Raw genomic sequence first — 13,944 nt, 5'->3', positions numbered from 1 at the left:
AAATTTCACCTTAATAATTAGTAAAACATTAAAATATATAATAGTTTCTAATGTTTTAAATCCACTAAAACCATGCCTAGCATTGGAGATGAGATTGTATTTTTTTTATGAGATTGTATTATAAGCGTAATTTGATTGCATGTATGTGTTCCTCCATTATGTATAGAGAAGAGCAAAGAAGGTCACGCCACTACTCTGAAATTAACGCTATTCATTGTCAAAAGCCCTTCAAGCTGAAAGGTAAACAGAGAGTTTATTCTTTTGTACATTTAATAGACAGAACTTCATTGCAGTTGGACTTTTTTTTTCTCAGGGACACAGGAAAATTTCTCTGTTTTATCCAGCTAATTACCTCAGAGCGCTAAATCCCCTTAGATAAGGACAACAAACAGGCAGTTATGTTTGCAGGGTCTGTAGTATCTCCTTAATCTAGAAAAATCTAATATCAATAATTTTTCAATGCCCTAAAAGTTTCAGATTTCTTTTCAAGACAGCATTTCTTTAGAAATAATTATTTACTTCATTGATGGCAGGGTACAAACTTATGTTTAAAATATCCAGTTCCCACTTTACTAAGTTTTGCTACATTAGAATTTTTTGTCAAAACTGCCCCAAATATTTGAATGTTTTGTTACATTATGACAAATGTTACCTTTCAAAGTAGGAAATTTCCTATGTTTTTATTGCTTAGCTCACTGATCTGCTCATAGAAAAACAAATAAAAGGATAGATGTGTCCTGAAATATAGTTTTAAGTTCATTAGATTATTCTCTTAATATTCTATAAATATTTAGACTTTCTGAATTTTGATACTGAAGATACAATATCTCAGAAAGTCAACCTAAAATGTAAATAAGACCTTTGATGTAAAAGTTTACACTTACCTTTATGGATTCAAGTGAAACTATTTCTTTCTTTGATACAGAGTGTTTTAAATATCATTCTTCTTTTTTTTTTCAATTAAATATCATTCTTCTGAAAATGTGGATCTAGTTAAATTCTATTGAAATTAAATTTTAAACTATTTAAATATTAGGAGTTGCAGATACCTTTCTAATCAATATTTTTCTTTCAAAGCAAATAGTGCTCTTTAAAAAATGTCTTTCTGTCTTGTGGGAATGTGTCCTTTCCCAAATCACCATTTAATTGAATGAACTCATTATGTTTGCCATTCAAATATTTTGGGAAACAACCAAATATCTCTGGCCATAACATTTTTTATGTATGTCTTACTCTACTGTTCTCTCAAGCATTTTGTCTTTCTTGTGCTTTGTTCTTTTTTTAAAAAAACCTGTCTCTAGCAAATAATCAAATTTCTTTAACTAGTTAGGTATTCCTTAGAGCTTTTAAGAAATGTCTTTATTATACCATGGATACTCAGAGATTCTCTTGACCTTTGCAGTTTACTTTACCGGTGTTCTTCTGACCTCTATAATGATCCCTACTTTGTTATTTATTCATGAAGTACTCATGTAGAGAGATTAAAGGAAGATCATAAGTGAAAGAATTTATAAAATCAGAAGTATTTGTGAAAGAAAATATCATAACTAAGATTTCAGGAATATGTGGATCACATATGATACAAATAAAATTTATACTATATATTACATGCATATATAATAGATATGCATATATACTAGATATATAGATATATATAATGTACTCTGTTATTAACTTCAAAGGAAATTATTAAATCCAAAGGAAAACTGCAACAGATGCATTGAAACAGAGCTACAGACCATTCAAGAACGAAGTTTTGGATCACCTCACCAAAGAAATAACCATGACCACCTGAAATGCTTTCTGAGGGCAAAGGGAATATGAATTTGATGTTGAAAGAAGATGGTTATAAATAGTAGCGATGACCTATGATTAGTTTCAGAAACAAGGAATATAATTGTTATCTCTTCCTCTTTTTGTTATGAATGTATCAAAAGATCAAGAACCAGAGTGAACATCACCCAAGGACTTTGTATCTTCTCTTTTCTGTCTGACAAAAGAGTAAGCATGTTCATGGTTGCAGGTTGAATACTTGTATCAGGTTAAGTGGAATTATGTATTTGTATTGCCTTTATTTGGAGACTAAATCTGGCTTAAGGAAATTTGTGCAGTTGCCAAGTTGACCAGCAATGACTGTGATGGGTAGTTCTTTATGTCAGCATCTCTAGGCTATAGTGTCTAGGGTTCAGTCAAACGATAATCTAGGCATTGTTCTAAAATTATTTTGCAGATGTGGTTAACATTTAAAATAAACTTTTAAGTAAGATCGTACAGTTATGTATCATGCTTTTACACACCATGAATATTTATCATCCCAAACTATGAGTATTTTGATAACAAAGAATACAATAGCCAAACTGTGGAAGGAGCCTGGTGTCCATTGAAAGATTAGTAGATAAAGAAGATGTGGTTTATGTATACAATGGAATATTACTCAGCCATTAGAAACGACAAATACCCACCATTTGCTTTAACGTGGATGGAACTGGAGGGTATTATGCTGAGTGAAATAAGTCAATCGGAGAAGGACAAACATTATATGATCTCATTCATTTGGGGAATATAAATAATAGTGAAAGGGGACAGAAGAGAAGGGAGAAGAAATGTGTAGGAAATATCAGAAAGGGAGACAGAACTTGAAGACTCCTAACTCTGGGAAAGGAACTAGGGGTGGTGGAAGGGGAGGAGGGCAGGGGGATGGGGGTGACTGGGTGGCGGGCACTGAGGGGGGCACTTGATGGGATGAGCACTGGGTGTTATTCTGTATGTTGGCAAATTGAACACCAATAAAAAATAAATTTATTATTAAAAAAAACATTTAAAATAAACTGATTTTGGGGACTCCTGGGTGGCTCAGTGGTGCAGAATCTGCTTTCAACTCGGGCATGATCCTGGGGTTCTGGAATAAAGTCCCACATTGGGTTCCCCACAGGGAACCTGCTTGTCCCTCTGCCTATGTATCTGCCTCTCTCTGTGTGTCTCTCATGAAAAAATAAATTAAATAATAAATAAAAATTTTAAAAAATGAAATAAACTGATTTTAAGAAGATCATGCTTGATAATGTAGGCTTCATCTAAACAGTTGGAAGGCCTCCAAAGCAAGACTGAGGTTTCCCTGAGAAAGAAGAAATTCTTCCTCAAGGCAGCTTCTTTCTGAGATTTTTCAGGAGGCTACCTTGCCCTACACATTTTAGCTTTTCCAGCCCTAGTAGTCTCATACCCAATTTCCTGAAATAAGTCTGTGTGTGTGTGTGTGTGTGTGTGTGTGTGTGTGTGCACATGTGTCCATGTGTCTAAGAGTGTCAGTGCTGGTCTCTGCCACTGACATTTGAACATAAAGTGGTGGCTCTAATCAGGTCATGCTTGGTGTGTGGAAATTCATGTTGCTGAGCATATGTATAACCTTCTCCCTCCCCCAAGTCCATTCTGTTCATGAACACACTGTGCCATGACAGGTATAGTTGGCCAAAAAGCTAAATAGTAACCACAGAAAGGGTAACCCTGTCTGCTTGATTGTTAAAATTCTCCTGTCTAAAGTGATTCATTGGTAAGCATTCAATATAACACATAGAGCTTCACCTTTTTTTTTTTTTTTTTTTTTTTTTTTTTTTTTTTTTGCATGTTCAGAGAAGTCTATCCACACATCTTATCCTCAGAACTTCTTGTCATCGGGATGCCTGGGTGGCTCAGGGGTTGAACATCTCCCTTTGCTCAGAACATGATCCCAGGATCCAGGATCCAGTACCGCACTGGGATCCCTGCATGGAGCCTGCTTCTCCCTCTGCCTATGTCTCTGCCTCTCTCTCTCTCTGTGTCTCTCATGAATAAATAAATCTTTTTAAAAAATGACAAAAACCTTCTTGTCATCAATTTTCAATTATATTCCTTCCAAGTCCTTGACCATTCAGTCAAACCGTTGCCTTTAATCCAAGAATCAATATGCAATTTCATGTCTAGCCATTTTTCCTTTTTAAGACTCCATCTGTCAGATTTCCAAATGACTTTCCACATGAATAGTGGGATCAACTGGTCGTTTCTGCAAAAATGCCATCCAAGACTTGGATTGAGATTATATAGAGATAAAGGTCACATAGGGGATAATTACCAGCATAATGATATTAAATATTCCCAGCTTTAATATTTAAAAATTTTAAAACTTAAAAAAATAATTTTGTGTAGTTGTCAGTATATTATTGTACTTCTCTTTTGAAATTGTTCCTAAGCATTTTTTCATACATGGTATTTAAAAGGAATTGCATATTTAATTTCACTTTGTATTGTTCATCAATAATTGCATTCATTATAATTGATTTTAATGTACGTACTGAAATATAATTCTCATACAAAAACCATACATTTAAAATATACAGTTCAGTTCAATAAAATAAACAGTTCAATAATTTCAGTGCATTTATAGAATTATGCAACCACTTCTCATCTTGCCTACTCATACCCCCAGCCCTAGTCAACCACTAATCTACTTTTCTCTATAGATTTGGCTATTTAGATTTAGACTTTTCACGTAAAGGTAATCATCAAGTGTTACTTTTTGTAACTTTTTCCTCGCTTACCATAATTATTTGGAGGTTTATTCACTTGTAGCATATGCATATACATTTGTATATCTATCTATTCACTTAATGGGCATTTGAGGCCTTTCTAAACTTTGGCTGTTATAAATAAAAATGCTATAGATATTCATGTTCAACTGTTTATGTAGATGTATCTTTGGGGAGGGGGTGGTTGGAGTATATACCTAGAAGTGGTATTGAAATGTCATTAAATAAATTTATGTACATTTTAAGGAGTATGCAAACTTTCTAAAGTGGCTTCTTTTTACATCCAGATAAGGAATATATAAGAATTCTAACCAATTCACATACTCATAAGCATTTGTTATTATTTTCATTTTTGGTTTTAGTAATTCTGTCAGCCATGAAATATAATTACGTTGTGATTTTGATTTTCAATTCCCTCATGGCTAATATTGAGAATTTTCCATGTGCTTATTGTCTATCTTATATTTTACTTAGAGAAACATCTATCTATTTAAACCTGTGTTCCATTGTAATTGAATCATGTGTCTATTTACAATTGATATATGAGATGGTTTTATTTATTTATTTACTTTTATTTTTTCATTAGAGTTCAATTTGCCAACATATAGTATAACACCCAGTGCTCATCCCACCAAGTGACCCCCTCAGTGCCCATCACCCAGTCACCCCAACCCCCCACCCACTTCCCTTTCCACTACCCCTTGTTTGTTTCCCAGAGTTAGGTGTCTCTCATGTTTTGTCACCCTCACTGATATTTTCACTCATTTTCAGATGGTTTTATGTATCTTTCTTATATATTCATATTTTCTCTATTAGGTAATATATTTATTTATATTGTATATTTATTTGATAGTAAAAGTATAAAAGATTATGTCTTCTGAAAATATGTACCTATTTCCCTTCTTTTCTTCTCTTCTTCTTTTCTTATCCGTATGTCTTTTATTTCTTATTCTGGTCTTGCTGCACTGTGTAGAATTTCCTATATATTGTCAAATATAAATAGTTATTGTGGATCTCCTTGTCTTATTCTTGATTTAGGGGAAATCATTCTGTTTTCTATCAGTAAGAGTGATACTCGTTGTAGATTACTTCATAAAATGGCATAAATGAAGCTCAATTTATTGAGAGTTTTTGTCATGAATAGATATTACATTTGGTCAAGAGCTTTTTCTGCATCTGTTGAGATAATCATGTATTTTTGTCCAGTTCAGGTAAAATGGTGCATATCTTGATTTCTAGATATTAAACCAAATATGCAGTCCTGGAATCAATTTCATTTGGACAATATGTATTATTCTTTTCAGTGGAAAAAAAAGAGTGTTCATTTTAACAAACAACACTGGAACAATTGAACATCTATCTAAAATATCTAAATTCTCTTATTTTATTATTATTACACCACAAGGAGCCACAGTTAACCTGAAAATATACTTGGCGAGGAACTGGGTGCCATAACTCCTTGGTATTTTTGTTTGGTCATTTGAGAGGAGTTGATAGTCATAGAGTCTTAGCTGGTTTCATGGCAGTACCTAGAGAAGTATTTTATAGTTTCTCTTCCAGCTTGGAGAGGGAGGGTCTTCTGGCTAAATTTGACATAGGGGATTATGCTTGAAAATTCTGCATGCTGTTTCTTCTAGTTTCCTTTTCATTCTAAAAAGGAATAAGTGAGTGTTCCCCTTCAACCCCCTCCTCCCTTTCTATCCTGTGGGAAATGATGAGACTGTCTGACTAACATGGACATGATGATGGCAGGTTCACACTGAAGGTGACATCACTGCCCCAACAGCCCTAGATTTCTTACCTCTGAATTTTTAATGACAGAGAAATAAACTTTAAGACACTACACACTTGAATCTTTATTAGAACATCTTAGTTTCTATTATAAATAATATGTAACCATAAATTTCTGATTTTACATTGCTTACATTTCTTAATGATCATTTAAAAAAAAGTAAGAGACATAGAGAATTTAGAGAGAGTGGTATGGCCAGATGTGTTTTTCGTTATTGTACCAAACTCCTTGATTGGCAGACAGAATGGTTTAGTTTAATTAGAAAGTGACACAGGAAAGGAGCTGATCCCAAGGGTATAAGATATTTCCTTCTTAAAGAGCACTAGGTGTGAACATATTTTAGAATGGAATTAACTTCTGTTTCAAATAAAAGTAAATTACCTGTCAAAAATACAGTTCTCATTCTGTCTTCTTCAATCAATAAAGGCAAGCCTTGTATTTTAACCTCGATCCAAATAGGTAAGCATGAATTTTTGTCTAATACCAAATTTAGCTTTACTAACAATCATGTTTTTCGTGATCAGCAAAGAACTGAACACATTTTATTTACAGAAAATTTTAAAAGGGATCTTTTGTCAATATTGTTGCTCTGGTTTAACTTCAAAACACTGATTCAGACTGCCTTTTAATTTTTCTGACTTATTATTATAACATGAAAGAAAATATAAAGTACTTTGTGACATAATAGACCAATATATCAAAGATTACTGACATCTGTATTATCATCAAGATAATCATCACTGTCAACATCTTTGGTGCTAACATGCATAACTACTATGTGTTAAGTAGTTTGCAGTACTAAATCTGAAGATCATATCTCCGGAAAATTTAATTATGTATAACTAAGGAACAAGATAGTAAGTGGACCTTTTTGAAATGAGTTTCCATCCAGCTAATACCAAAGGTAATTTTTGCTTGTTAAGAGTTAGATTTCAAAAAAAAAATAATAAGAATAATAAAATAAAATAACTTAAAAAAAGAGATTCCATGATAAATGAGTTTAAAGATGCTAAAGAGATCTCAGCATGTTTTCATTTTTTATCTTTAGCAACTTCTAAAGGAAAAAGCCTTCTGAATTACATCCACCAAATTCCGATTTTTTATTTCTTAACTTCAATTTGATTTTATATACCTGTTTTGAATACAAGCATGTTATACATCAGATGTTAAATCCCATTGAAATCCCAATCTCCACATCAAAAAATTATTTCAGTGGAAGACCAGAGAAAACAAACAAAATATTTGAACAAAAGCAGAATTGACATTTACCTGTATGATATAGTATTTTGTGAGTTGTATAAATAGAACATCTAAAGGTTTCCAGAAGTCAGAAAAACTAGGGCTATGCTGCAAGATTTGAGGATGCTTTTGTTGGTGAGGTTGTGTTCAGAATATAAGCACATGATTCAGTTAATATTTTAATATTTATTTTTAATCATTATTAAATATTAATTGTTAAATCCTTTTTTACTCTATAAATGGTTTTACACTGAGAATTCCATCAAATATTCATAAAATTTTGTTCCATTTTACAAATGAAAAGTGGAGGGCAAACAGAAAAGCTTCAGTAAATATAGAACATTATATATATAATATATATTTTTTAATATTTTATTTGTTTGAGAGAGACAGAACGCACAATTGGACTGAAGGGTAAAAAGAGTGGAAAAAGAAAATCTTCAGCATACTCCACTCAGAGCCTGATGCTGGGCTCAATCCCATGACCCTAAGGTCATGACCTGAATCAAAGTCAAGAATCAGATGCCACCCAAGCACCTCTAGAACATTATATTCCTGAGTGCAAGTTTTGATGCTGCTTCTCCTTGTTAATTGTTTGTTAGTTTCTTAGTTTCGATTTGCTTTTCAAACATACTAGTCCATTTGAACAGTAAGAAAAAAATGTAAAGGAAACCAAATAATGAGGGAAGAGCTTACATGAAGAGCAGATCCGATAAAGAGAATAAATAGAATGGCAGTTTCTGAGAGCAATGGTTTATTGATCAAATATGGGTGCATGAGGCATGCTAGTGTAGAAAGATGCAGTGATTAATTCAACAAATAATTTGAGTAATTGTGCATATATTGGACACTATGATAAATTAAATAGGTGAATAAAGCATAGTAAATGTGTGTAGGATGGTATAGCGAAAAACAGCCTTGGTTGTGTAGTCTTGTATAACACCTATCAGCTGCTAATTTCTGACCATCTTACACTCACTTATAGCATTTTTACATTCTCTGTAACCAAGTTTCCATCGAAAGAATTGTTTAATAGTGGGGTAAAATTTAAATATCTTTATTACTTTAATATATAGTTTGGAATATTGTAGACTGTAAAAGAAATTAGCATTAATTTTTCCTTTTCTAAGCCACAGAAAATCATTGGATGCTCAAGGTTTGCATGGACTGTTGTTCCTGCCCCTTTTGAGCTATGTTTTTTGTTTTTTTAAGATTTTATTTATTTATTCATGAGAGACACAGAGAGAGAGAGAGAGAGAGAGGCAGAGACACAGGCAGAGGGAGAAGCAGGCTCCATGCAAGGAGCCCGACGTGGGACTCGACCCAGGTCTCCAGGATCATGTCCTGGGCTGAAAGCAGTGCTAAACTGCTGAGCCACCAGGGCTTACCTGAGTCTATGTTTTTGGCTTAAATTTGACCATTGTCCATATAAAACACACTTAGAATATAGTTATAGACATATCTGCTCTTTGCAGTTAGTTTCTATTGGCTTCCAAAATAGCTAACTCATAATATGCAAGTTATCTAGACATATTGAAAAAAATGAAGCAATTTGCTACTTCCACAAGAGTGAATGAAAAGAGTATAATTCAAACACATACACAAAACCACAGAAGGCATGCTCGATCTATAAGAGGGAGAGAAGCTGGGGACGTCTGCATTTTATAGGAACTCATGTTTACACTAAGGTATAAGCATCTAAGACTGTTCCAAAGAAACTACCAATTTGGCTCATTTGTAATTTATTCAAGAAGTGAGTAAATCACATTTTGAAAAAATATATATATAATATGAATTGCGTAGAAAGATGCAGAAAATATCAAAAGAAGTTTATAATCGACTGATAGCAATGAGAAAAGTACATTCCTCCCGATACACTCATGCGCATAAACATAGACACATATGTGTGGAAGGAAAAGAGAGAAAGGATTAATGGGATCATCAGAATGATAACAGTTATTGAGGATCTGGGTAATTTAGGAAGGTCTCAATGATGAGTTTTGGTTGATATTTTTTTTATAAGGTAAATTTGTGAGGGGTGTAGATTGTAATTGGGATTGCTTTCTTGAACATAAATGTTAGATGAGCCTGCCTTCTACTGTTGGGTATTTCAGGACACATACACCATTTTAAACTTCATTTTCTTCCTTCTGCAAAACCTTAAAAAAAATGACTGCTGATTTCAGGGATCTTACACTAAAATACACAGTTTAAAGATAAAATAACACCCCATAATATTTAGTGTTCAGCTCATCGATTTTGTTTTACAGTAAAATAGTTAAGCATGCAGAATGTCAAAGCTCAAGACACTTAGAAATACCAAAAAAACCCCCACTACTTTAAAAATGAACTGTATTCAGCCCGAAAGCCAATTTAGGTGGCTTACAAAATATTTACTTGTGCAATGAGATTCATTTTGAATTGATAATAGTGGAAAACAGAGTTGAGGGGTGGGGAGAAAATATAGGAGGTGAAAGAATGGAATCCTTGTCACAAGTGAACATAAATTCAGATTTTGTACTTTTGAGTATTCCTATGGATAGCAAAATGATAATCACATATCTTCAGAAGCAAAGCAATATGATAATTCATATCAGAAAAAAAAACATGGATTTTTTTTTCTTACAAATACATTTAATAATAATGAAAGATACACTTCAACACACTTTACAATGCTGGTAATTACAGATTTGTTTTAACAGAGGATGGGAAAAATTGGTAGGCATGCCATCCTGTTTGTGTGCAAGAAGACAAGAACCAAAGAAATCAGAGTAACTTGGACTTCTGATTCAATCATTCCCACAGATGACGTTGAAGAGATGAGAGCAGAAGACAATGGTTCCACAATAACAAAATTTGTACTCTTGGGATTTTCTGACCTTCCAAACCTCCAAGGGTTTCTATTTGGGGTGTTCTCCATCGTTTATGTTATTATCTTAATTGGAAATAGCCTCATAATAATAATAACCAGTCTTGATGCTGCACTCCAGAAACCCATGTATTTTTTCCTGGCAAATTTTTCCTCCTTGGAAATCTGTTATGTGTCTGTCACCCTCCCCAGGATTCTGGTGAACCTTTGGACTCAGGACAGAAGCATTTCTTGGTTGGGCTGTGCCACTCAAATGTGCTTCTTCCTCATGCTGGGAGCCACTGAATGTTTCCTCTTGGCAGTGATGGCCTATGACCGCTACGTGGCCATTTGTAACCCTCTGCACTACCCTCTCATCATGAACCACAAGATGTGCGTCCAACTGGCTGTTGGTGCCTGGCTTAGTGGAATTCCAGTCCAGATAGGACAAACATGTCAGGTGTTCTCGCTGCCTTTCTGTGGTTCTAACCAAATTAACCACTTCTTCTGTGACATCCCCCCATTGATCAAGCTGGCTTGTGGGGACACTTCACTTAATGAGATGTGTGTCTTTGTAGTTGCTATATTATTTGCAATGATTCCCTTTCTATTTATACTTGGCTCTTATGTGAAAATCATTTCCACCATCCTAAAGTTATCCTCAGCCAGGGGCCGGTCTAAAGCCTTCTCCACCTGTTCTTCCCATATCATTGTTGTGCTTTTATTCTTTGGATCGGCTACCATCACCTACTTAAGGCCCAAATCCATTCATTCTGCTGGAACTGACAAAATGTTGTCTCTTCTCTATACCATTGTGACTCCGATGTTTAATCCTATGATATACAGTCTTAGGAACAAGGATGTGATTGCAGCACTCAGAAGACTGTTACTTAAAAAAATAGTGTGATGAGTTTAATTGTAAATGCTTTAGCTCCTTGCCACACATTGATCACAGGAGCATTTCTAATTTCTACATTCCCTTGTAAGAAGTTAGCTACTTCCAGCTTATGATGTACTTCTACTTACTTCTAAATACCAACCTATAATTTATTGTGCTTGGTTATGTATCGGGCAATTTAATCTGTCTTCAGTGGCCCAAGCCTAAAGAATAATCCTGCCTCATGAATAAAATACTAATATGCACCACACATTTCATATGAAATTTGAATAGAAATGAAATTTATATAAACTAGGGATGCTTGTGGCTCAGTGGTTGAGCATCTGTCTTTGGCTTGGAACATGGTTCCAGGATCCTGGCATTAAGTCCCACATCAGACATCCCACAGGGAGCCCACTTCTTCTTCTGCCTATGTCTCTGCCTCTCTTTCAGTGTCTCTCATGAATAAATAAATAAAATCTTTAAAAACATCATGTAAAACAGAACTCAAACTATTAAAATTTTTGGCTTGACTATACTAAAAAAATATATAAATTATTTACCTAAATGCTTTCCTAAATCTTCACACTTGTATTTGTTAACATTCTTTGATTCCTTGATTCTATAGCCAGAGATTGGAAATAGCAGCTAAACAATAAATGTTTTGTTGAATGAATTTAATAATTTACCGAATAAATTAATGGATAAATGAATATTGTCATGACACATCACAGACTCCTGGCAAAATCAAGAGATTTCAGAGCATCAGTAAACATTGAAAGTGCAACCTACTATGCAGCCATGTGGAATTATTCTAATCATCACACCAAAAGAAAATCTTACATTCACTTAGCTCTTTTTCTAATAACATCCTTCTGTATTTAACTTAACAATTTTGGCCCCAAAGTAATTTGCTTTGAATTACTTCACTTCTTCTTTCATGCATTCCAAACAGCTACTCCTATGCCAATTCATATTTTGAAAATAAAATATCCATGAGTTGGAAAGTGAAGGAATGTGCTAGAAGTTATTTTCAGAACTACTCAAAGTCCACATAGCTGTAACAGGGGGCCTAAACTTTCATGCCTTTAACAATTTCTAAAGAGTCTGAAATTATTAAACCTCTGAACTGGTTTTATCAGGGAAAATGAACACCTGTCAACAGAACCACTAATGCCTATCCTCCCAGTTCCAAGTTCTCACATTAGTCACTGGCATGAAGACATGATTAGTGCATCTGTGCCTGAGAACATCTATCAGCAGTTCTTTGACAATTATTGCATTCTGCAGTTTTAGCTATAATTGTACATATGCTTATATGACAATGTTAGTTCCCGTTCTTTAGATGGTTATATTTTACTTCATCAAGCCATCTACATCCTCTACCACCTAACATAATGTACCTCATTTATTTATTTCTGTATTTTATCCTTGGAACTATACATGTTTATACCCTTCTCATTCAATGTTTTACATAAGAAATTTATGTATGCCTATGATAAAGACCATGATGGTGATGATGATGATGTTGAAGATGATGATGATGATGATGATGGTGGTGGTGATGATAATGATGATAAAGATGATGATTATGATAAAGATAGTAGTGGTGGTGTTTGTTGTTTCTGAAATTTAGTAAAGCAGGAATCATGATGTCACAGATACAGGGCTATCCCAGGAGTTCAGATAACTCAATTTAAATCTCTTTATCAACATCTTAAGCAGTTCATTAAGCACTTTCTTTCAGTACATTCTGTTAAGAACAGAAATCCAACTAAATAAATATTAAAGATCTTATTGGATTTTCTTCAGCACTTCATGAATCAGGTAGCATCCAATCCAACAGGTAGAAAGGAACTCTGAAGAGCTACACAAGGCAAAGGGTTTTATAGGCAGAAAGGAGCAGGAACAAGGAAGTTATACTAGGCAAAAATATTGGTTATTGCAAAGTTATTTTCCTGACAGGGCATGGCAGGGAGGAATCAGGTATATTACATACCTAATGTTAACCAGGCAATTCTGGATTGCATGGTTTTAGATTCCATTCTTGGGAGACCCAGAACTGGAGCTAAGTTTTGGTTTGATGATGTGAGACTTAGAATAAGTGATTCTACTTTGAGCCTGTTGTATTGTCTGTAACAATTCACAATTAATAAAATGGTGAAAACATACTATTTTCGGGGATCACTGGGTGGCTCAGAGATTTAAGCACCTGCCTTCGACCCAGGGCATGATCCTGTAGTCCTGGGATGGAGTTCCACATCAGGCTTCCTGCACGGAGCCTGCCTCTCTCTCTGCCTGTGTCTCTGCTTCTCTCTTTCTGTGCCTCTCATGCATAAATAAATAAATCTTAAAAAAAAAAAGAAAACATACTATTTTCTGTGAACTTCTAGGATTATTATAAGGGTCAATCACTATCCACCTAGCATAGAGAAGCATTTGGGAAGGCTTAAAGCACCAAAAAATGAAAGTGTTGGCTGTATTTCAGTATAATTCTTAGTGAAATCACTAGCTGCATTGTGTTTATACTCAAACTATCAATATAATATAATCAATATAGTGCTATTTTTGAGAAAAATGGACATCCCTTCATATGAACTACCTAGAGAAGAAAATCTACTTAAATACA

The 13,944-nt window shown here is 34.2% G+C and overlaps 1 protein-coding gene across 1 annotated transcript; it reads left to right on the top strand.

Moving 5' to 3' along the window:
- The first annotated feature begins 1,220 nt into the window (after positions 1-1,220).
- Positions 1,221-11,345, top strand: LOC144293327 (olfactory receptor 10AG1-like). Its single transcript, XM_077864412.1, has 2 exons — positions 1,221-1,239; positions 10,396-11,345. The coding sequence occupies exons 1-2, from the start codon at positions 1,221-1,223 to the stop codon at positions 11,343-11,345; spliced, it is 969 nt and encodes a 322-aa protein (XP_077720538.1).
- The last annotated feature ends 2,599 nt before the right edge of the window (positions 11,346-13,944 follow it).

The sequence above is a fragment of the Canis aureus genome, chromosome 21, assembly GCF_053574225.1.
Source record: "Canis aureus isolate CA01 chromosome 21, VMU_Caureus_v.1.0, whole genome shotgun sequence".
In the NCBI taxonomy this organism is placed as follows: Eukaryota; Metazoa; Chordata; class Mammalia; order Carnivora; family Canidae; genus Canis; species Canis aureus.
This window is presented reverse-complemented; position numbering and strand designations above follow the sequence as displayed.